Consider the following 26217-nt stretch of genomic DNA (forward strand, 5'->3'; position numbering starts at 1 on the left):
ATCTCACCAGAGGTCTTCTGTCCACGTCGATTTGCTGCACTTCGCCGGGCTAGAGGGGGCCCTACACGATACTAGGCATCTACCCATTACTATTGACACTTCAGTGTATATATACACACACACCCATTTTTTTACTTTCTTCCTTTATTTAGTGTGAAGTTTCAATAAAAATATGGACCCGAATCAGAGAACCTGAATGATCTACGCATCTGCATTTATTAGAATGGTGTTATTAGACAGCTTACTATTTAATCTGTGATACAATGAAGTACATAACATATACTGACGCTACAAGCTCACAAGGTGACCTAGAAAAGCCTGTCCTGACCTCAGTACTAGAGCATGTGACCACGTTTCCTGGCAGTCACAGGCCGGTCACGGGCACCGCACATTATTGCAGCAACAAAAACAAGACGAGAGGTCTTACAAGGCAGAAAATATCAAATCACAGAGGGAAACCTCTGGGACACTACACAACACCTTCAGGTCTGTCAGATTTACCAAAAGGAGCCCATCTGCTTCCTTCCTTATTGAAGTAGGGCACTATTGTGCTGCGGTCTAAGTGTAGGCACATCAGCTGCCTGCTAACCTACCTTAAGAGCAAGAACGTCATTAAATATTTATTTTGTTGGTTAGGTGATCAATCTTCTCTATATTAAACTAAATGTCAATTCATCAACATTCTTCCTCTGCCAACTTCCCCTCTGTGGCTTTTGCCGTCCTCTGACGCAACACACACAGGCACGGATCGCGCCTAGAAGCAGCGTAGGTTCACTTTGGGACACTTTCCTTTGCTTTATAACAGAACTTGTTCAGAATCCCCTCTGTCCCCTGGGATTCCCACTATTTCTCTATTACATCACTGCACTCACCTGCTCCTCCATGGTGTCGCAGCTTGCAGCACTGATGTTGCTACCAGATCGCCTGGAAGGAAAGAAACCTAATACAAGTCTCAGTCTCATTTGTGCGAGAGTTAAATAATCACAAGCAAGCCTAGAAAACGGCATGGTGGTTTACAGGGAGCGATTCAAAATAAGTTACATTTCATTATGCCATGCCTATATCTGATACTCCGATCGTGCTGCGACACGTAACTGGACATTACATGATGCATATGAGTAATCAGTACAGTAAGATAGCTCTTTTCTGCACACTGTTCTCTAGGTGTAGATCTGCATTTATTAGCATAAGCGATGGCCACTTGCCCACTACTCAGGCACTGCTACTAGTGGTTATAATAACAGAAAACTATACCATAAAGCTTTGCAGAAATAAGATCCACATATACACTCTATAAAATATTCAATAACTCAGTGTGCAGTTAAGTAGCTGTACTGCCCACATTACACCCAGGCTGCGCTCTGGCCAGGCTCCCACTTACTTGTGCCCCAGGCCATCCTGGGAAGGGCTGCTTATGATTTCAGGAGCATCGAAGAATTCGTTCTCATCATCCTCATCACTGAGGTCTCCTTTCGCTGTCCCACAGGGGTCTAGGACAGTACAATAGAAGTTGGCTATGCAGAAAAGTTATTTAATAAATCAAACAAGAAAAAAAAAAAAACCCTCACCTTTAGTGATTCGGCCATGACTTTCAGCTGGCAGCACAGTGGCCCCGCGGAATGCCCGTTCCAGGTGGTTGTGCTGCTTTGCCAACTGCTCCAGAGTCTCCTCCAGACGTAGCCGCTGGTCTCGCTCATACTGCAGGGCTCTCTGCCAGCGCTTACTGTGACTCTCTGCGAGGGACATGAAGTCCCGACATGCCTACGGAGGGGCGGAATAGTGACAACGTTCTAGAAGTGGTAATGTGACACAGCAGGGCAGCTTTATGCATAATTTATCTATTGCAGCTGGAGACTACATCGTATATCATTTTAGGTGCTCTACTACCTTTTGACTTGTGCTTTGGGTGCACTAGGATTTCAAAACACAACTGGGGGGTAGATGTATGAAGCAGTGAAAAGAGTGGAGAGGTGGGCCAGTGGAGACGTAAAATATAAAATGATGCACCTGAAACTAAGGGCTGTCCAAGACACCTAAAGGGGACATTGGGTTAAAGTATTGAGAGAAGCCGGGGCACGCTCAAAACAACTACTTAAAATATGGCTCCTCCCCCTCTATATACCGATTGGCTGCTTCTTAGCCAGGCTTATAACAGTTTGCAGTTGGTGGACATCCCCAAGGTGCAATAATTTACTGCTATCTTTACATCCCTCATCCTCACATTTATCATGGCGTTGGAGGTGATCCTGAAGAGTGTGGCTCTCTCGTTGACCTGCTTGATTTTGTCCGAGCTGTCCTGTGGGAGACGCAGGCTCTCCAGCTCGCTCAGAGAGCGTTGCAGGGCGGTCCCATGTTTCGCAATGAGATCGTTGCATGTACCCAAATCTTCCACCTTTCCCGAGAGCGCGCGCAGGGTGCTGTGAACCTCCGCCTTGTCCGTCTGAGAGGTGGGATCGTCATCGCCCGAGTCATCTGTGAGTGACAAGCATGGAGTTACTACGACGTTAAAAAGGGAAGTTCAATAACAAAATATCTACATAAGCCGGAGGAGTACTAATCACTGTAGAAAATATTTTATTATAGCACCTTTATGCCTTTTAATAGAGCAGAAGTATAAAAGGGATGGGGTGCAGGGAATATTCTAGTTGTGTTAATAGTTAAAACATTAACATCTCAAGTCAATAGCTCTGTGCCGTGCGAGAAACTTCCCCCAAACAGTGACATCCTCAAGCAATGAGAGGCAATCTGCTATCCAGAGTATAAAGTCTGCTGCAGGTCAGTGTCCCGACATGTACCAATACCAGAGACCTGCCCTACCAACTTCCTATCACCCTAGTGATAGGTTTTAGATCCCACGCACAGTAAAATGTACTTTATGGCCCATCAATGACTAATGTAGTTCAATGAACCCCATCTAATTTTAGGAGCACACGGTCCTTGGGAGTATATTTATAGCACCGGCACTCGCATCCCAGTAATGTATGCAGGCTATCTGAGCTGCCACCAACAGATGAACTCTACCTGACTCTGCCTGCATTTTCACAGCCCGAGCCTTGGCTAGCTCTAGGGCTGTGATCCAGCGCTGGCGCTCAACTTCCGAGCTGGCTTTTAGGTGGTACGTCTGAGCCCCCCCATTAGAAATCACAAAGTTACAGGAGTCTTCCACGGAGATGTTCGCGGTAGCCAGGTTAATTGTGCCACGACAGGTATGCCGCATCTCTGCCTTCGATCTGCGTCACAGAAGAAAAGAAAAACACAAGTTTTAGCCTTTACACGTGGTTGTGATTAATATCAGTCGGATAACAGTTCCCTATGAACGCTGCCACATCAATAAACCCAGCCTGTGCTATGGAGACGGTTCCACTTGGGAGTCCCAAGAATCCTATACACATTCCTTCAAAATGTGAACCATGCACTGTATCTGTATTTATTAATTTAGGTATGCCAGCTTTGAACACAGCAAGTAAATCTACTACTGGACAATAATGCTGGAATAAGTCGGGTGTACTACCGAAACAAAAATAAAAAACGACTTTTCATGGGTTTTAAATCAGATGATTATTTTTTTTAGGATTTCACTGAAGATCAGGTCACATTCCAAATACCATAAATGAAGGCAAATGGATTAATTTTAGTTGCACACTTTCACCACTGTGCAAGGTATTAAGTGATTTTATTTAACTGAGTATTTATCTAATAGGCGGTTTCACCTTTTAAAAAAAGATCCTTAGGTGGGAGACAATTGCTGCTCAGCAAAATGATTGGCTTGCAGTCTCATAAGTAACAAAAAATAGCTCTATACAGATTGGTAGATTTGCCTGGCCAATTGTGTTCAAGCACTTGAGCTTTTCAGACCAATCCCTTTATACACCGTATAAGAGTCACATATTTTGCTTTTTATAATGGAATGGGGAGCCAAAATTCGAGGTGGACTAACAAGGACCTTATAGCAGAATACAAATTTTTAGGTTAGCCGTGGATTATTAAAGTACTGAAACCTCAGATCACATAACAGCTTTCTATGACAAGCAGGGTGGAATGTATATGTAGGTACTAAATACAGATCTATGCTAATGATATACGCCACTGTCAAGGATGTCACATATTGATTGCCCCGGTATAGTGAGAGGTTCGTCAAATTACTGACAAAGGAGCTCTGAAGAGAACAGGGATTATAGGTAAGAGAAGGCAGAGCATGGCCCCTCTCTCTCACACTGGTTTGCTTTGCAAGCATCCCAACTATCATCATAAATAAATTCAAAATAAAATTCTTATAACATATAAAAGGGAAAATCAAACAATATTGGGTAAAAAGTCCCTTTAGTTCATACTTGCACCACCTGATAATGCTCTGATATGCATGATTCATCTCTGTGGTAAACCGATAAGCATACAACCCACATTTTAGGTATGTCCTGCTCTTAGTACTATTTATAACGCTGCTGCTCTTTAGTGAGTACAGAGGTTTTACATTTACCATACAGATCGATAATCTCTGTAGTGACAAGGGTTCTGGCTGTGTCTACACTGGGTGACATAAGCCTACAGTGTAAATAAATGATGTTCTCAACCATAAACCTAAGACCATCAGCATCACTGTAGCGTTACGCACTAACTGGCTTGGAGAGACCTGCGACGATACCTGAGCAGCATGGTGGCACAGTGGTTGGCATTGTCTGATGTGAATGTCTCTCTGTAAAGCACTATGAATTATGCAAGTGCTATATAAATAACAATTATAATAACAGACAATCACGTAAAAGTTATTGGGTCAATCCAAGAAATTTAGGACAATACATGAAAATTAAATTGTATCACAGCAGATGCCAAGACATTTTCAACTTATACCCCCTTTTCACGTTGCCAGCGATAACCAGGGTTATTACACGTGAACGCGCAGCTACCCGGGTCACTGAGCAGTGTGAAAGGGCCCAGGGACCAGGGATTTCAACTCGAGTAATCAGCAGGGTTGAATACAAGTTCAACACGGCTCGTGGTGCGGAGTGAACGGCGCATTCAATTAGGTGCGTAAAGCCGTTTTCGGCGAACAAGTTTCGCCCGTGACGTAATTTCACCAGGGAAAAATGTATCCCCGTATTCAATTCCGAAGACTTTTCGCCGGTACGGAAAGTCAATGCATTGGAATAGTCAAAAAAGATTCGCCTATGAAAGCCATCGAAAAAAAGTGCAGAATTGGGGTTTTGGGGTGAAAACTTGCGGAAACCACCCTACACCCTTGGGACAGTCCCCCCAAGCTAAACGGTGTAAAAATAATTCTAAAAAAAATACTTAAGACGACCCCAAAAAAGTACTTTCATTATCGTGGGCGAAATAAAACAAAGTTGGGGGCAAACTTAAAAACTAGCGAAATAAACTCCAGGGCTGTCCCCAAGTATGCCCCAAATGTTTTTAAGATTGCAGGTGCTTGCGGCAGGTGGATTTTTAAAGTTTTTTAAAACTTCACATTAGCAACTTACAAATGTGCTAGCACCAATTTTCATGTACCCCAAATTTGCTGGGACTAGTTACTTTGAAGAAAAAATATTGCTCAATGCCATTCTTCACCACTTATGCAAAGACGCTAATAGCAAGTTTTGGGGAAACCCCCCCCCCCCAGATTACCTTTATTAGGGGTACTAAAACACCCCTATAGTGATCCCCTATGTTAGTGCAGCTATTCGGGGGGTACAGACTGTTTTCCCCAGTTTTGACAGGACTTTTTGCTGGTTTTGAATACACCGAGTGCCGTGTTCGCTGCTTTCTAATTGGATTCGGGGATAAGCGGGGACGCGGTGCAATTCTTTTTCGCATGGAAAACCAGCGATGACAGCGAAAAGTACGAGACTTTTCGCACCTAATTGAATATGCCCCTAAGAGTGTACATTTTTTCTGCTTATAAGCATTAATTATGACTACCCACCCCATATATTATTGTCATTTTTAAAATGTTGAATTTCAGCTTCATTTCTGTGTGCGGTGCATTTAAACTTCTACAAATTACCATGAAATGTAACATGAGTCACAAGGAATGACCCTACTACAGCAGTAGTGCATATAAAAGACATGGGGAGTGCAAGTGAATTGTAGAGCGACAGCTGGCAGGCAGGTTAGGAAAACTTTTAGCATATTCATTTTTCTACCAGAGGGCACCAGAAAAAAAACATAAATCTAGCAGTAGATCTCCTCAAAAAGGAAATGATTGGCGATATATTTATTCAGTTACTTATATATTATTTATACTGGAATGGGTATGGAATGCCGGCTGTCGGGATACCTCCCGTCAGAATACCGACAGCGGTATCCCCATGGTTGATATCCCGACAGGGGTCGGGTAAGTATACTTACCCTCTCCTCTTCTCCCCATAACCCTCCCCACACCACACTCTAACCCCCCCCGTTAGTGCCTAAACCCAAGTTTCCCCCCTTCGTGCCTAAACCTAACCCCTTAGTGCCTAACCCTAACCACTCCCCCCATTGGTGCCTGACCCCAAGCCTCCTCCCTAGGGGTGCCTAACCCTAATCTCCCCCCCAAAACACTAACCCCGTTAACTTACCTAAAACTAACCCTCTCCCCCCGCGGCTAACACTAAGCACGGCCCGGCTTACCTTCGTTCGGGCTGGCGTTCCCCTGGATTCCGGCGTTGGGATGAAGATAGGCGTCAGTATTTCGATGCCTATCTTAACTCCCTTGTCGGGATTCCAGCGTCGGCATGGAGACCGACAGATACCACAACCCTTTATACTAGTGACAATTTTGACAGTGATAGCGTCCAACAGTGGGTTTTCCTTTAAAGGGTCGTTCTATCAACTGCTAATGCCCCCCCACTCCACAACATTCCTAACTAAAAGAAAAGGAAGTTTACATCACATCTTTCCATCTAATAAAAGTAGACTGCCTGTGTTTCATGGTGTATACCAAGGCGCCAATGTAAAACAATGTAAGCAGTCAGGAGGAGGTGTGCTGATATAATAATCAATAATCTACATAGAATGACATGACGTCCAGTGTCAGTCGGGGATCTCTCCTAGGTGATAAGGACGTTACAGACAGTGGTGTCACTCTGCTTACAAAGAGCTAACACAGGCTCCTGTTGCAAAGTCTAACGAATGCGGTTTCCCTCAGTGGTATAGGATGTAATAAAAAGCCAGGCTAAAAGTAGGCCAAGTGCGTGCGAGTATCCCTTCTCATACTTTAATCAGTACGGCTGGTCCAGGCACCTGTAACACCACCCAATCTCCCCTGCGCTCTTTTATAAGTTACCCTGCCCTACTTTAATTTTCCTACTTCCACAAATGCCATTACTTAACTGACCATTTACAAAAAATGATACAAATATATAATAATACCTCAAGGTTTAACTTTACTTACCCTGGGGTCAATTCGACTATGATGTGCCGCACATTGCCTCGTGGGGTAGTGGCTACCGTAACTGGCAAGGGCGTAGCCGAAATATTGGCTCATTGAGCCTAACTGAATTTATCCCCATGTGTGTTAAGCAATAGTATTCTGCTCTATAAAAGTAATATTACCAGCCCTCGAATGAGAAGAACCTATAGAGTGCTGGGCATCAGTTTAGTAGAAGGAGCTGGCTTCTGCCAATATCGTTTGCTTCGCATTAAAAAGAACGCTCTAAGGGTGTGGGGAATTGGATAACATTTTGCCCAGCCTTCCGATGGTAAAATCCAGAAGTACCATCATGCTTTGTTCTGCATATCCTGCCCACTTACTTTATGTATGTATGTATGTATGATAGATTACTACAAGATATATTGCTGCACCATTATAAGGCCTTTATAACAAGAGAGACTACCTGTATGACATTTCTATTTTAGCTTAGAGAGGCAGACATTATGCAGCTATTTGTTTTACAGTCAGTTATTTTTATTTTCACTTCGCTTAATATATTTCATATATTCATATACAGCAATCTATTTTGTTAAACAAATAACAGGATCTGATGCCTGCAGTCCGCAGGGTATTACAATTACCCCCATTTCTGTGAAGGATATCATTTAAAGATATATCGTATCTGCCGTACTGCATGGCAGATGCGATATATTGTGCAGATATATCGTTCACATCATTCGGTTTTGTAATAAGATTGAGCAATACATCGGGCGCAGAATCCACTGAATAAGATGTCACAAGTGGGCGGGCATATTCAAACAAAGTCTGCAGAGCCGATATATCGGGCAGGCGATTGGTAAGTACTTATGCACCAGATCATTTGTGCATAAACCTCACAAATCGTTAGATCGGTCATCTGGTTCGATCTCTCATTCTGCGCCTAATGGGGGTCCTCTCTGGGCTGATGGATCGGCCATCTGAACGACCAATCTAACCATTAATAAAGTTTATGCACAAGCGATCTTGTGCATACACACTTACTAATCGTCCCAGCAAACTCCATTTGAATATGCCCGCCTACTTGTATTGTCATATTCCATGGGTTATGTATATTGTTCGGCAATTCGATCGTGTGTACATACCGAACGCTGTGAATTATATATCTGCATTGCATATGGCGTGCAGCAAGGGGCAGATGCGAAATATCTGTGAATGAGATAGGGGCTGATTTACTACGAAACGCAACAGCGATTATGAACGCAGTTAAACTGCGATAGTATGCTAATTCACTGCAATCGCAGTGCCGCCGCTGCCCTACATAAGGACGCCCACTTAACACACACATCCGTAATGTTTAGCAAAACCATCGGTACCATCGCAGCCTCACGCACACTTGCTCAAGCTCTGACCTTACTCAGAAATTGCTAACTTCAGCGCACACTATCAGGCCTCAAGCTGCGCAATGCATTGCAGTGGATAATTTATGCACGCCCCTGCAACTGGCACGTCTGCGTTCGACCGACCCTCCCCCACGTTACCACCAACAAAGGGCACTTCCTGCCAATCACTCTGCGATGGGTCTGCGTAGTCACTGTGACCGCAGTACGCAACAATTGGCTGATTGCGTGTGTATTAGCAATTGCGTTCCTTGCTGAATCAGGCCCATAGTTCACAGATATACTGCGTGTACACACTGACCAATGATCAGAACGATATATCGTTCATCGCCTGTACCAATGACATATCGGACAGTGTGTACCCAGCATAAAAATAACAGTTTTTACAGAAACATATGCAGAGGATAATGAATTTACCAGTTAAAACGAGAAGACCCAGCTCGGTTTTCCAAGTGCTATATAGTGAGCACACACAGAGGCTATGGGCCTGATTCAGATATGGACGCTGTTAGCAACGCACCTGCGGATTTGGACACAGCAGAGATGATAACATATACTAATGCCGCAGGAGGCGTCTGCGGAGAAAAGTTGCCTCCTGACAGCATCGCAGTTCCCAGTGTTGCATCCTAAGATGCAGCAATGGATCTTCTGCGAGACCATCGGCCATCTCAGTAACCCTGAGGTTACTCAGATTGCCCCTCACAGCTCCACAGCCAAGGCCATGAAGTCTGCGTCAGAAGACACGGATCCTGGCCTCGGCATTTCCAGAAAATGGGGTGAGCACGCCCTAGTATTCCAGAACAGAGGCCGGCACCGCCCCCAAACACACAGGCTGCGGATCAGGGTGCGCTGTCTGCAATGACCCAGAACAGGTGCTGCGCAGGCACCCCACCATCGGAGACGTACGCAAACCATCAGGTTTGCACACATCTCTGCACGATGCCCTATTGATGCGCCCTGTGGACTGTCAAACATCATTCAGTCGAGACTCTCAAATTTAAAATAGTTCAGCCTTGGTCAAACTGGACTGTCAGAACTTAATTCCCCAAAATGGGGCGCTCTCACAAAACGAAGGACATTTGGGATGTATGGGCCTGATTCAGAGCCGGACGCAATTAGCGCTCGCTCGTCCAGAAAATAGGGGTGGCTATTCAAATCAACCGTTCGCTCTTTGCGGTCTGTTCACACCTCTAGGTCTGAACGAGCTAACAAAACTTGCGGTCGTTTTTTGGAAAAATACGCCCCCTGGCCGCTCGCATCCTATGTCATGTCCGCTATTTATTAGATTAATCGAGTACATCGACCAGCATATGAACTGCTCGCTATTCTTGTGGTTGGTTTTTGCTACCACAATCTTGCGAGCAGTTCTGGCTATAAAATAACCCAGTGACGTGGTCAATGACGCTGCTGTTTTAATTATGCACACCCATAAAACGCCCGTTTTGACCTTTAAGCACGCCTGCGTTCGGATCTCCACTCCCCGTTTTCAAGCACCTTCCCCTGTTACCACCCACATACGTCTCATTCTGTCACTCAAAATAGCAGGCATTCGCTATATAGCGAACAAACGAATTTCGGCCGCACTGACTGGTTCGCGCATGCATATAACGATCCGTACACATGCGCAGTTGGGCAAACATCGCTCGGAGCGAACGAGCGGCCGCTTACGAGTGGCTCTGAATCAGGCCCTATGTCCACTCTACAAATCTTACGGATGTTCATTTTTATTAATATAGCTTCAACGAATCAAATTTCCACAGTATTTACAGATACTGCTCAGAGGAGTTTACAATCTATGGGCCTGATTCAGAGCCGCTCATAAGCGGCCGCTCGTTCGCTCCAAGCGATGTTCGCACATCTGCGCATGCGTATGGGTCGTAATGCGCATGCGCCAACCAGTCATTGCGGTCGGAAAGCGAGTGCCTGCTAATTTGAGTGACAGGATGAGGCGTTTGTGGGTGGTAACAGGGGAAGGTGCTTGAAAACGGGGAGTGGTGATCCGAACGCAGGCGTGCCAAAAGGTCAAAACGGGCGTTTTAAGGGTGTGCATAATTAACAAAGCAGCGTCATCGGCCACGTCACTTGGTTGTCTCTTAGCCTGAACTGTTCACATGATTGCGGTAGGATAAACCTACCACAAGCACTGTGAGCAGTTCAGATGCCTTTCGATGTACTCGATTAATCAAATAAATAGCGGAGGTGACGTAGGATGCGAGCGGCCAGGGGGAGTCTTTATAAAATAGCGAGCGCATGTTTCGTTCGCTCGCTCAGACATAGAGGAGTCAACAGACCGCAAAGAGCGAGCGCTCAATTTAAATAGCCGGCCCCTTTTTCTGAACGAGCGAGTGCAAATAGCGTCCGGCTTTGAATCAGGCCCTATACTCACTATCACACAAACACACACAATGGGGTTAATTCCATTTGAAGTCAATTAGCCTACCAATATGCTCTTGGACTTAATTGCACATTTGGCTCAGGACTACTCAATACTGTAATTTGCCAATAGATGTCAATTACTGTAAAAAGAATACTCATTATGGGTGGTGTACACAGCACGTTTGTGTGTGAAATTTGCAACAACAATGAAAAGAAACTAATATACACACACACAGTCACACACACAAAACGAGAGGCGGCACTCGAAGACTAATAACTGTGTTCCCCAAAAAATAGGGTGTCTATTGGGTCAACGTTTCGGGGAGCAGTCCCGTTCCTCAGGATCACAAACAACCACACAATGTGCAAAACAAATCCCCAGGTGTGTCCAGGTCCTGTCAGCTGACTAACCCGAGCAACAACCCCCGGCAGCTGCGCCTCAGTCGTGGTGGAAGTGACGTCACTCAAAGCAGCCCTGGGATATGGAGATTATATATATATATATATATATATATATATATATATATATATACACACATCCCAGCGCTCAGGATCCCGGCGGTCAAAATCTCAATGCTGGCATCCTGACAGGGTTAGGATACTGACACCTGTCGGTAGGTATCTTAATCCTCCCTTTCTCCCTACCACCAAACCCTCCCTCCTGGTGCCTAAACCTAACTTCACCATTCTCACACCCTAAAACTAACCCTCCCCAGGTGCCTGGAACCCCCCCACCCCACACCATGACCTCAATAGAAATAGTAATTTAATAGAATTTTACTACCATGTTTCCCCAATAATAAGACCTACCCTGAAAATAAGCCCTACCCCTACTTTTGAAACCCGGTCCAAAATAAGCCCTACCCCGAAAATAAGCCCTACCTAAATCCCCATTTTGTCCTACACTAAAATGCCCACAGCTCCGCCCCCCCACATGAAATGGATGCCGCCAGGGGGGAAAGGAGGCCCGGCCGCCGCTGTTACCGCCCGCCGACCCGGTCCCTTACTAAATGGTAGCGCTGGAGGCTGCCCGGCCCGCTCGTGCCGCTCCTCCACCAGCTTACAGTGAGATCCGGTATTAGATAAAAAGAAAAGGGAAAATGGGGAAGACAGAGGGCGAAAGAAAACAGAGCAGTCGCACAGAAGTGTAAAAAGTTCCAGGTTGATATATAATATATAATTTAATAGGGATAAAGAACAGTCAGGGGGTGCTCCCTGGGGTAATAACAGTATTGTGAGAAAAAGAGAAGAAAAGGACCCCAACAACTGAGGCACACCCCAAACTAAAGAAAATCACAAAATTAAATCATGGAGAAAGCTATATAGAAGAAATCTTTAAAAGTTCAACTCTATTAGTATCATTAAAACCAGTACTAGGTTTTCTAGGCAAGAGTCACACAAATGATATTTAACAGATGACAGAACAATGAAGCCAATAACAAAACATAAATATCTCAAAGTCGTGTTGCACAATAAAACAGGTAAGCGGTCCTTTTAAGTGACCAATTTATTAGATTTAACTATTGAAAGGTCATAGGAGACTATTAAGGAAACCATTCAATTGGAGGTACTCCTCCTCAAATCAATGGAAGCGATTGATGATTCCCAATAATGCAATGTTTTATAGTCATGCATGTGGATACCAAACATGTACATGTAATAGTTCAATTGTGTAATGAACTATTACTAAAGTTGGCTCTTAACCTAAATGTCGCAACACGTATCTTAATCCTCTAAATTAAGGGGTATCTCCCTCATAAAGTACGGCGAAAATATAACATGACATAACACAAATGACGTGTACTAATCAACAATAACATAATTAAAAAGCTGTATACCACAGTCAATAATTAACCCCGTATCGTCAATGGTTACTGTATAGTATATATAGAGGCGTCCCTCTATTAAATATATGAGAGCATACAGTGTATTATAGATTTGAAATGTAGAGCGTATGCGCTTAAGGGTCAGATACTGCTGTTCCACATCGATGAAATCAGAGGATGTGGAATGAGTTTCACTGTCACCAGGCATAGAAAGAAACAGTGCAGACTGCCTCTGCTTTTAGTGCCACCGTATAGGTGATGTCTCTGTTGCTGCACGCAGCGCAGAGACTCACCACACAGGCATCTAATGAGAGAGCAGAGAAAGAGAGAGTAAAAGGTAGTACCTGTATAAAGTATGCTCTCAGACGGGTGTTAGGTAAAGGGCTGACAAGCTGGGGGGATCCCGGTGCGCACTGGGGATCCCTTTACCTAACACCCGTCTGAGAGCATACTATTCCAGGGCATGGGAGCAAAAGAGGAGTCTGGGGTAGCAGCAGAAGAGATACAATAGCATAAAAAGGGAATGCAAATTGAAAATTCAGCCACAAGTTATTGCCCACCAGTTTTCTATATATTGACATTCCCTCTTAATTGGGACACTATACCATTGTCACGAATTTCCAGCCCCAAGTTTTTGCCGACCAGATATTTCAACAATCATTCATACTGAGTTTATTGCACTGATACTTTCAGATAGACCTATATATCACTTGATTTGAACCACTCACCACAGAGCGCTTTCCTCCCTTTTTATGCTATTGTATCTATTATTACATTTTGTTTGATGCAAATTAAAGCTGGATAAGTACTAATTCTGCCCTCTTCACGGACTGGCCACACTCACTCTAAAATCAAGCATTTGGAAACCCCCCCTCTAGAAATCCTGCGTTTGCCACTGGCCCAAAGACATACTGCAAAGTACTGTGTTCCCAAACTATTGTCTTTCCCAACAGCCACAGCATAGTAGTAGATGAAAAAGTGCAGGAAAGTGACAATAGATAACTGCCACAGCTTCTATGTATGTGTAAAGAGGGACGTTGCTTTAACTGTACTGGAACTAAGCAGGGATGGCCAGACAGGGGACATTAATTGAAAGCAGTGCCCTCCAAAGCAGCATGAACTATTTTTTGATGAAGAATAAAACAGACCTCTAGATACTGAGGAAAGAACTGTGGAGTGTGGATGGACAAGACGACAGCTAATGAGGAGATGTGACCCCATCACAGATGCACCTAGTATTATACAATGTCTGGACTTTGGTCAGGAGATCTTTTTACCCCTTTTCTTCACAGATCCAATTAGAGTGTGCACTGGGTATGCTGTATAAGCCTGCAGGGATTCGCTTCATAGATCTGTTTCATGGTAACCACATGGCTACGCATTCTATATTGTGTGCTTGAACTATGGTTCATGGTCGTAACAGTCCTAGGCTGTAAAGGAGCAACAGTCCCTCTGGGAAAGACTGATCCTGCCAAGATCGAGCTAAGAGGAGAGATGTCCACGCTGGAAATGAACTAGGCCCTAAATATCACTCTCTCTAAAATGATACCAACTGTCCCAAAAACAGGGGACGTACCCCAGCGTGTTATACAGACTCCAGTTAGGAAGAAGAGAAAGAATATTTCATTGGAGGGACTTGAAATCCAGACCAGATGATATATTGGCCCGATCAATTGATCAGGCCAATATATCTGCCAGTGTGTACCCAGCATAAGTCACAATCGGATGCAACAAAACTGCTTCACAAGACTGCACCGATTCATTTGATATGCAACACTTTTATATCTGTGTACAATCGAGTCTACCAGTAGCATTCGGGTGGCCCAGTCATGTGGCAGGGGGGTGGGTTTTGATTGACTGATGGGAGCAAACCGTAGAACGAAGGAAGGGACTGCCGAGTCTTGGCATCATTATAAAGGGTATATTGTGTGAGACTAACTAAGCTATATTCATGTTGCAGGTTATATGAAATATTGAATAAATAGTGACCGGGAAAAATTCCACAACTAAATAAAACCCAAAAAGACAACAACTAATCCTACTCAAAACAAGTCAAAGTGCAAAAGAATGAAGGCTCTATATAAGGCACAGTGGAATACACTGGAGACTTTTCCAAATGACTGGTAGAACTTGTACTGTGGAGTCTCCTGAAATTACCATCAAGGTCATTAACATGTTAAAACAGAAAAAGAAACTTCTTAGTGTAGTATAATTAATTCCGAATAAAATCCCTTGTGCTTAGGGAAGGCTTTTTATTCAAAAGAAGGCCACAGTGTATTCCACTGCGCCTTAGGTCATACGAAACTCGGTTACTGGATGTGTTTTTTTTTTACTGTTTATGTACGTTGTAAGGCGCAAAGGGCCTCATGTGGCACCATTTAAATTAAAGATAATAATAATAGTAATGAAGAGCTAAAGTTCTTTTGTAACAAACGTGTTAAAGAGTTACAGAGTTTCGAGTTTGCACGTTGAGTTCGGATTTTTTACGTTTTTTTTGGAGGGAAAAATCCGAACTCAACGTGCAAACTCGAACCTATTCGAGCCTGCACATCCCTAATATATATATATATATATATATATATATATATATATAGTTTCTCAAGGGACAGCACGTTGAGTCTCACTCTCATTTAATGTGCGTACACACGTAAAGATTTTTTGAACGATTTAACTATAACGACGTCATTATAGTTCAATCGTTCAAAAAAAATCGTTCAGTTCCTGAGTTATAACAATGAACGAAAATCGTTCAAGCGCGCTCCTGTTTGTAGTTTATTTCTGACTGACCAACATAACGATTTCCATTATGGGAAGGAACATTTTTTGTTCATCGTTGTAAAAATCGTTCATTACACTTCAAAAAATCGTTCACTTTTCAAGGGAAAATCTGACAGATAATCATTGGTTACAAAATCGTTACGTGTGTATGCACCTTTATAGAGGTTCTCACTTATGCAGGTTCGCTCAGTGGCTCTATGAAAGTCATGTGTATTGGGCATACCCCTGTAAATCCAGGTACAAACAGTACAAATCCCAGTTGCAGAGGTTCTAAAGGCGGTCGTCTCATTTAAAGAGGTCAATAAACTGCACTAATCTCACTTAAAGAGGTCCTAACAGCAATCGTCTCAGTTATAGAGGGGATTCCTAATAATCGGAAAAAAAAAATCAATCTCAGTTAAAGAGGGTTGACAGTCTCAGTAACAGAGGTTTTTTGGTGCAAAAATTCTGGCACCTCACAATTAGTCCCAGTAATAGAGGTTTCCCAATTATCCAGGTCCAACTGCACGCACGCACGCACGCACACACACAAAATCATGTGTAGCATTACTAATAGCTATCAGCTTCCCTGACACCCTGACTCAGCCCATTTACAAGCACAAATACTAGGGGCAGGAAACCTCCACAAATGAGAAGAGGAAGTAGTAATGTAATATTGTAAAACTTATATAGCTGTCATTGTTGCCTCACTACTTAGCAGGAATACTTCTACAAATTCTGTTATTTGGAGATTAGCATGCCTCTTTACTAAATAAAACTAGTTAACAAACCTTAAAGTGAACGTCACATCTCCAGCTAAATTATCATTCCTTATTCATAGGATTTTGTTTTCTTATTTTTGAAATGATCTAACCTAGTGTTTCTCAAACTCGGTCCTCAGAACCCCAAAAACAGTTCATGTTTTCTAGGTCACCTGGGGATCTTCAAAATGGTAATACACCTATGCACCAGCAAGGTGACCTGGAAAACATGAACTGTTTGGGGGTCCTAAGGAAAACCAATGCTCTTACCCATCTACTTATGTGCCTGTAATGTCCAATAACAATTATTGAGCTACTGTAGAAAAGGTCTCCAATGCACTACAATAAAGCTGGGGCTACTGTTACTTTGCTGATACAATAATGCAGCATTCTGCACAGTGGGTAACTATCATGCACACAACTGTTGCCCTCGCACAGCACAGATTTGCTCTGCAGATACAATCTCATGGAACGTACCACCCTGAGATTACCTGTTTTACACAATCAAGAACAACACTTCCCTCCAGACATACAGAAAGCTGATAGGAAACTATACTGGAAAAACCAGACGTCTTTAGTCCATTATACCCAGTTTACTAACAAAATGTAAACAATCTACAAAGGGGGACCTATTATTTATCCCGACAAAATGAAAATATTTTCCATACAGAAGTCAGCATAAAAGAGTAACAAGGTTTCTATATTATATCACTTAGAAGATATGAATTGAATAAAAAATAAAACTGAATGGACATTTCTTTGACGGACGCCATATCAGCGATTAAAAGCTCCAACTCTGTTCTAATGGCTTCATCTGGATGAAAAACAAAAACAAAAAAAAACAACACACACACACACAAAGCATTTTGACAGCGTTATCTGTTGCATGTCAGTGAATACATGTAAATAATAATGAACAAATGTTTTCCAGTCTCTATAGAAGTATACTGTATATATGACCTTGCGAGGGACTTTGTATATCACCATTAAAGTCATAGGCTACTTGTTCTAACCCAATATGCACTTTACTTACGTCAACTCATACAAAATGTATATTGTAACTACAGGTAAATGTTCAGATCACATTATTAAGAAAGAAAAAAAATATGAGATATGGTAAGAACTTACCCTTGTTATCTCTATTTCTACGAAGTCCATAGGGTTCCACAGGATACCTTGGGGTATAGGTGTGACGTCAGTCGCAGGGCACCAAAGAGTTAAGCTTTCAGCCTCCCAGGATGCACTAGGTCCCCCTCCTATACCCCGCCCCCGGGCCAAGGCACCTCAGTTAGTTACCAAGCCATAGGCCGGAGGAAGAGAAGGAAGAGAGAGAACAAAGATCTGGACACATACAAGAATCACATTCTCACCAGAGGGAGACGGAAAACCGGTGACCAGAGCAAAGCCCATCTGCAGCACAGGTGCGACAGGGCGGGAGTCCTGTGGAACCCTATGGACTTCGTAGAAATAGAGATAACAAGGGTAAGTTCTTACCATATCTCATATTTTCTACTTCAGGGTCCATAGGGTATCCACAGGATACCTTGGGGATGTCCCAAAGCAGTATCCTTTAAGGGTGGGGACGCTCCTGTGCAGAAAGGAGAATCCGCCGCCCGAAGGAAGCATCCTGAGAGGCGAAGGTGTCAAACCTGTAATACCTCACGAAGGTATGGACAGAAGACCACGTAGCAGCCTTGCAGATCTGAACTGCCGAGGCACCACGTCGAGCTGCCCACGAAGGACCCACAGACCTAGTGGAATGAGCCTTCAGAGAAGGAGGGACCGGTAGGCCTTCATGAAGATAAGCTTCAGAAATAGCCATACGGATCCAGGCTGCCAAAGTTTGCTTTGAAGCAGGCCAACCCTTTTTACAGAAGCCATAGAGGACAACAAAGCGTCCGACTTCCTAAACAAAGAAGTGCGGTCAACAGAAGTCCTTAAGGCCCGCACAACATCCAAAGAGGCCTCACCCACGGAAAGACCCGGTGAGTTAAAGGCCGGAACAACTATTTCCTCGTTAACATGAAACTGGGAAACAACTTTGGGAAGAAACTCGGGCCGAGTGCGGAGCACTGCCCTGTTCCCATGAAAAACCAAGAAAGGGGGTCTACAAGAAAGAGCCCCTAACTCAGAAACACGTCTGGCTGAAGCAACGGCCAGAAGGAAAACAGTCTTAGCTGTTAGCCATTTAATATCCACTGAGCCCAGTGGTTCAAACGGCGGTCCTTGGAGAGCCCTCAGGACCACAGCCAAATCCCAAGGCGCCACAGGTGGAACAAAGGGCGGCTGAATACGGAGAACACCTTGCATAAAGGTGCGCACATCCGGGATTGTAGCAATCCTACGGTGAAACCAGACAGATAGGGCCGAAACCTGTACCTTCAAAGAAGCAAGGCGAAGCCCATGATCTAGTCCCGCTTGCAGGAAGGCGAGAATCCGAGACAGACAAAACTCCCGCGGTGCATAACCTCTCGGTCGACACCACTGGAAGAACGTATGCCACACGCGATGGTATATCCTCGCGGAAGACGGTTTCCGAGCTCGTAACATGGTACGCACCACAGAGCTGGCAAACCCCCAGGACCTCAGCATGGCCGTCTCAACAGCCACGCCGCCAAAGACAGCCGAGTCAGGTCCGGGTGAAGACAAGGACCCTGAGACAGAAGGTCCGGTCGTAGCGGCAACCGCAGAGGACTGTCCACGGACAGACCCTGAAGGTCTGAGAACCAGTGCCGTCTGGGCCACGCGGGAGCTATCAACAGGAGCGTCCCTCCTTCCTGTTTGAATTTCCGGATTACCCGTGGAAGAAGGGAGACCGGAGGGAACAGGTATGCGAACCTGAACGTCCACCGGACGGACAGAGCATCCACCAGAGACGCCCCTTCGTCTCTTGTGCGAGACCCGTACACCGGCAACTTGTTGTTGTGCCGGGACGCCATGAGGTCGATTTCTGGAAGACCCCACCTGTCCACCAGTAGTTGAAAAACGTCCGGGTGCAGGGACCATTCCCCTGGATGAACGTCCTGGCGACTTAGAAAGTCCGCCTCCCAATTTAGCACTCCCGGGATGAAGACCGCTGATATGGCCAGAAGATTGCGCTCCGCCCAAACCAGGATCCGAGAGACCTCTACGAGAGCCGCCCAACTGCGAGTTCCTCCTTGCCTGTTTATGTAGGCCACGGTGGTAGCATTGTCCGACTGGACCTGCACCGGGTGACCCTGGAGAAACCGCTGTGCCTGCAGGAGAGCATTGAAGACCGCACGGAGTTCCAAGATATTTATTGGAAGCTCCGCTTCTGTCGGTGTCCACCTGCCCTGGAACAAGTGTGGACCCGAAACTGCTCCCCAGCCCCGAAGACTGGCGTCCGTTGTCAACAGGACCCAATTTGGAACCCAGAACGGACGTCCCTTGTTGAGGTGGGTCGTCTTTAACCACCACGCAAGGGACAGGCGAACCTCCGGGGTGAGCACAATCGTCTGGAACTTCAGAGACTGAGGCAGCCCGTTCCACTTGGACAGGATCAGGTGCTGCAGAGGTCTAGAGTGAAACTGGGCGTATTCCACCATGTCGAACACCGACACCATGGAGCCCAGTAACCTCATCGCCGAGTGTAAGGACACCCGGCGGCTGTGCAGACAACTGCGCACCCTTGACTGTAAAGCAGAGATCTTGTCCTCCGTCACGAAGATCCTTTGCTGTCCCGAGTCCAATAAGGCTCCAAGATGCAGAATCCTCCGAGACGGGATTAGAGTGGACTTCTGCCAGTTGATTAGCCAGCCGTGCCGTTGCAGCAGTGCAATGGTCAGGTCCAAGTGGTGTAACAGGAGCTCTGGAGATCCTGCCACCAATAACAGGTCGTCCAAGTACGGCAACATGCGGACTCCTTGCAGCCGCAGAGAAGCCGCCATGACCGCCATAGCGTCCTGTATGTCCAATGACACCATGTAGTCCCCAGGTTCCAGCGCCAGAATGATGGACCGTAGGGTCTCCATCCGAAACTTCGGGACCCGCAAAGACTTGTTGAGTGCTTTGAGGTTGAGAATCGGACGATATGACCCATTGGGTTTCTGTACCAAAAATAGATTTGAATAGAAACCCTGGCCCCTCTGGGAGAATGGAACAGGCACTATAACTCCAGCCTGGAGCATAGTGTGCAATACCTTCCGCAGCTCCGTAGCCTTGTTCCGGTCTGATGGTAGACCCGTGGTGAAGAATCGAGCCGGGGGTCTGTGCCGGAAGGAGAGGGCGTACCAGTGAGAGACCACCTCCAGAACCCAAGTGTCTGTCGTAGTGAACGACCAACACCGGGAGAACTGCAGCAGGCGGCCTCCCACCCTGGGATCCCCCAAGGGGAGACCCGGACCGTCAGGCCGCAGGCTTGTCATCTGGCTTGGGGGCCGGACGTCTGGTACTCCATGCCTGTTTCCGGGGCTTGACCGATTTCTTAGGGCCAGCCTGTCTAGGAAACGACTGTGGTTTGGGCCTACCCTGGGCCCTAGATGACCGAAAGGACGATGGTCCAGAACCAGAAGGAGCAGCGGCCGACGGGAGACAAGCAGATTTGGCTGCCGCCAGCGTGGCCACAATCTTATCCAGATCCGGACCGAAGAGAACTTCTCCGGTAAACGGCAACGCTTCCAGACCTTTCTTGGATCTGCGTCCGCCTTCCAGGATCGCAGCCACAAGGTGCGACGAGCAGCTACCGCTGCTGAAGAAATTCTAGACACCAGAGTACTAATGTCTAGAGCCGCCTCGTTGATGTAGGTGGCCGAATCACGGAGATTGCCAATCAACTCCGCTTGTTCGGCCGGACAGTCGGATTCAAAAGAAGCCTCTAATGAATCCGCCCAGCGCTCCATCGCTCTGGCAACCCAGCAAATGGCCATAGCCGGCCGTGCTGCCCCCCCTGCAAGGGAATAAGCGGACTTCAGGCAGATTTCTACCTTGCGGTCCGTAGCATCCTTAAGGGAGGACATGGATGGCATCGGCAATGTGGCACTACGGACAAGACGGGTCACGTGAGAATCCACCTGTGGAGGGGATTCACACTTAGCAAAATAATTATCCGCGAACGGATAAGCCACCGCCAGGCGTCTCTGCGGCTGGTATCTTTTGCCAGGTTGTTTCCACGCCTCCTCTAAATGGTCCACCAACTGACCCGAAAGAGGAAAGACTGTGGCATCGCCCTTCACATCTTTGAAAAAGACATACTTAGATTTAGCCGCTGGGGGAACTTCGTCCTCAGTCACCAAGGCTGTGCGGACCGCCCGAATAAGTCCAGGAATATATACTTTGGACTTAGCATCAGCGTCCTTAGTATGGAGAGGTTCCTGATCGTAAGGATCCAGAATCTCCCCATCATCAGACGTCCCTTCGTCATCCTCATAAGGAGCGGACAGAGACGCCACCGGCCTTTTATGAGGCCGCATCACAGACTCCCCTTGCAACACATCCGACAAGTGCTGTAAAGAACTCGTCAGGGAGTTAACCCACGCTGGCTCCTGAGAACCCGGGAGCGGGGAAATAGGGAGACTGTGGGGTACCACCAATTGTCGTGGGAACCCCTGCATGGGTGACGACACCACAGACTGCTGGGACAAACCCATCGGAGTAAACGCGGGCTGCGGAGCTAACTGGCCCACTAAAGCTGTTAACGCCTGAGCGAAACAAGCCCAGAGCGGCTCCTGTACCGGTGCTGTAACCGTAATAGGCCGCGCCATGGACAAACACTGCCGGCAAAGGCCCTCCGCGCTACCCTCCCCCTCCGCTAACGGTACTTTGCACGTGGTACACTGTAGCCGGAGGGGAAAATCACTTTCAGACATGATGGCACCACGTATGTGACCTCTCTCACCAATTAAGTATTAAATAGGCGAGAGACCACCCTGCAGCACCGCACCGCAAGGGCTTTAGCAGAAAGAACAGGGACAGTAATAAAGCTGACAGTTTAGAGAAGAATAGTTACAGGCAGCGCTAGCACAGTCACATACAATGCAGAGAAATAACAATTCCTGCACTAACAGCGCTGATCACTCAACTACACAGACACAGGGCCTGGTAGGACACAGCGCTGCATACACAGACCTGAGCCACAGCGGAGGAGAGGTATGCGGGGGGACCCAGACCACGATGCTTCCTTCCAGACTTCCAGCAGCGTTCACCATGCGTTGCAGAGAAGATGGCCGCCGAGGAGCAGAGAGAAGCTGGCCTGGGGGAGGAGCGCTGACACAGGACCAGTCAGCACAGTGCAGAGAGGGCTGTGTGCAGCGGGGGAGGCGCCGGCTGTGAGACAGGGAAGGCGCGCTCCCCTGGCATGCATTTAACCCCTGGGACGCCGCAGCGCTACCGCTCTGCTGCGGTCCGCTGTCCCAGGGGGTAGTGGAAGCGCAGGTTGGTCGCCTGGCTCCACGCTGCAGCCAGTCCCCAGGGAGCCCCCTGCCTGGGGACTTAGGACCATGTGATCAGCGGGGACCCACCGCGGGACCCCGCTGCTTACCTCTGTCCCCCTTGAATCCGGCCATGGTCCGGAGCATCTGGGGTCACCGCTAGCTGTGACCCCAGACGCCCACCAGCATCCCCGGATCAGTACCGGCGTTCTGGTACCGGCGGGGTGTAGGGAAGACAGCATGGACGTCAGGACTGACTGTCCATGCTGTTCATCCAGATGTGCAGCCACAGCTGCATGAAGAATAAGCTTCAGGGGCTCTTCTAGCCCCCACTCCAACAGGTGCACCCGACTCCGGCCGGGCACCAAACTAAACTGAGGTGCCTTGGCCCGGGGGCGGGGTATAGGAGGGGGACCTAGTGCATCCTGGGAGGCTGAAAGCTTAACTCTTTGGTGCCCTGCGACTGACGTCACACCTATACCCCAAGGTATCCTGTGGATACCCTATGGACCCTGAAGTAGAAAAATAAGTTATCTTTAAACAAGGGGAAACAAAATATGAAAACCAAAGTGCTACGCAGAGATCATCACTAGAATGTGACAGCTATGGATTGCTAGGCTGCAGAGCTAACTATTTTGCTGCCAAAGGCAAAAAAGTGACGTGTTGCCCACACCAGCCGTCAGTGATCAGTCAGATCACAATGTGTTAGCACTGACAAGTGTGGTCAGCAAACACGTCTTTCTCACACAACTCTGCCATTCACCCCATTAATCTAGTACTGCAAATACAGCAGAATACATAAGCAGCAGGAGGCTGCAGATAACTACTCAGCCACTTCTTGAAAAGGCTACTGAAAAGCATTATAAGCTACATCATCCTTCATAAATTGCTTCTGTAGACCCCAATTTATGCAGCACATAGAACAAAAAAAAAAATAAACAAAAAAAAAAATTATATATACTATATCTATATATGTGTTTATAATTATGTATACACAGTATTTATACACATACTGGTTTATATTTACTAACAATCACATCCAAAAATAAAAAATAAACCCAGAAGTGATGCTATATATCAGTGGTTCCCAAACTTTTTTGTATCACGGCGCCCTAGTGCATTAGTTTTGTTTTCACGGCACCCTTAAGCCAAAAGTTTGTTATTGAGACATTCAGAAAACATGTAGTAAAGTAGTAAACTGAAGTAAATTGTGCTGACCTGTCATCCTTAGGTTTGGTTATATAGTGGTGGACATGATTGTGCTTCTGTTTGTGCACATATTTACCATATTTACCAGTGACCATAAAGAATCTGATTTGGTGCTGGACCACCAACCTCAGGCACCCCTGCAAGTGTCCCGAGGCACCCCATGGTGCCATGGTGCAGGTTTGGAACCACTGCTATATAGTCTATGAAGCTTTAATTAAAAAAAAAAAAAAAAAAAAAAGACGGAAACGGGGTCATGGACAGTTCCTCAAAACATCACGCTGTCCCTGGAAATTAAATCTGGGCCATTATCAGATGGCCTGGTACATGTAAATTAATTTCTAAGGAGTTTTTGCAACAGGAACATGATACTGTAGCTGGAAATTAGCAATTCTATAATGATAGTTTCCATTTTATTAAAGCATTATAACATTATCCACCAGATACCAATCACTTGCCAAGTAATATCGCATTTTAGAGTCAGCCCCACTGTGTTTGCATTCATTCATTTCCTCAATATATGGAGTGTTGGTTGATTACTTGTTTATATAAACACACTAAGGTGTATAAATACTATAGTGCCGGGTTTATAGAATTTGAGGTGTTGCCCATAGCAACTAGATTCTAATTGTTACCTTCTAATCTAGAAGGTGCTAGATAAATTAGTAAAATCTCACTGGTTGCTATGAGCAACTCAACTTCTATAACCCTGTACTTTAGTAAATATACCCCTATGCAGACAGAAGATGTTATTGACCACTGCAGCCAACTGTCAGCACAGAGCTAATATATGAAGCTCTGCTAATGGTACAATGCATTAGTAACAGTAGCATGACAGCAGTGCAGTGCGTACAAAATATAGGGTACTATGCATAGACCCCTATAGTGTTTTATGCACAGACCCCACTGGTGACAGCATGATTGTTAGAAAGACAGCATTCCATTGATCAGAACACAGTTATGGCAGAGTGCATGCTATCCCCAGGGGTGACAGCAATGCTTAGCGTGTATACTGGAGCCGAAGTGACTGGGGTAGTATGACAGCAATACATAGCTTAGTGTCTATCCTGGGCACAGGGTGACAGATGTATACTGGGCACCGAGACAGGAGGTGGCTGATGTATAGAGACAGGAACAGTGGGTGACAGGGATATACTGGACACTAGGACAGGGGTATACCAGGCATTAGGGCAGGGGTGATTGGGATGGTAGGGGTATACTGTGCACTAGGGAAGAGATGACAGGTGTATACTGGGCACTAGGGCAGGGATGGCAGGTGTATACTGGGCACTAGGGCAGGGATGGCAGGGGTATACTGGGCACTAGGGCAGGGGTATACTGGGCACTAGGGCAGGGGTATACTGGGCACTAGGGCAGGGGTATACTGGGCACTAGGGCAGGCGTGACAAGAATAGCAGGGGTACACAGGGGACTGTGGCAGGAGTATACTAGTGTAGGGTTGACAGATGACAGGAGTATAATGCACACAGGGACAGTGGGTGACGGCTGTATACTGGGCACCGGGGGTGACAGCAGGACATTACCGGTAGTATGAGAGCAGCCCATTGCTCAGCACGAACCAGCGCCTCTGGTAGCCCTTGATGTAATTGGTCCATTTGAAGAGCCAGCCCTCCCGAGCTGAGCCGGACGCGGACCCCGAGGAGCTGCTGGATCCCTCCCTAGGCGGAGCGGGGCCGGTTCCGGGCGGCGGCGGGGCCGGAGGCAGCGGTGGGATAGATCCTGGACCGGGACTCGGACCGGCTGGAGGAGGGGGTGACAGGGACGGGGACACCGAACCGGAACCGGAACCTGGAGCGGGACCGGAAGCGGCGGGACCCGCGCGCACCTCCGCCATCAGGAGATACCGAGGCGGACGAGCCGGAACCGGGACACCGGAACCAGAAGACACGTCATGGACGGATGGGTGTGCGTGCAGGGGGCGGAGCCCGGTGCTGTCCGGGAGGAAGTCAGGTGTAGGGGAGGGATAACTGAGAGCGGGGACCGCCATCTTTATGCCGGGCAGAAAGTCACCCACCCACCGCCGGTTCCAGCCGTGTGTTGTCGCCGCTGCCGCATGAAATGGGGGGGGGGGAGGGGGGCTGGAACTGAGAGACCCCCCCCCCCCTGACTTTAAACAGGGGTCTCTCTGGCCGGGGCTAC

The 26217-nt window shown here is 46.6% G+C and overlaps 1 protein-coding gene across 1 annotated transcript in view; it reads right to left on the reverse strand.

Moving 5' to 3' along the window:
* Positions 1-26007, reverse strand: part of OSBP (oxysterol binding protein) — a 42161-nt gene extending 16154 nt beyond the window's left edge. Inside the window, exons 1-6 of the mRNA XM_088449849.1 lie at positions 25602-26007; positions 3022-3230; positions 2222-2472; positions 1569-1761; positions 1382-1490; positions 873-924 (exon numbers count right to left, since the gene is read on the reverse strand). Coding sequence (XP_088305975.1) covers positions 873-924; positions 1382-1490; positions 1569-1761; positions 2222-2472; positions 3022-3230; positions 25602-25912 — 1125 coding nt within the window. The 5' untranslated portion in view covers positions 25913-26007. The remainder of the gene's footprint in view (positions 1-872; positions 925-1381; positions 1491-1568; positions 1762-2221; positions 2473-3021; positions 3231-25601) is intronic.
* Positions 26008-26217: the final 210 nt, after the last annotated feature.

This window comes from Taudactylus pleione, unplaced genomic scaffold (genome assembly GCF_031769625.1).
Source record: "Taudactylus pleione unplaced genomic scaffold, aTauple2 ptg000497l, whole genome shotgun sequence".
NCBI classification, from domain to species: Eukaryota; Metazoa; Chordata; class Amphibia; order Anura; family Myobatrachidae; genus Taudactylus; species Taudactylus pleione.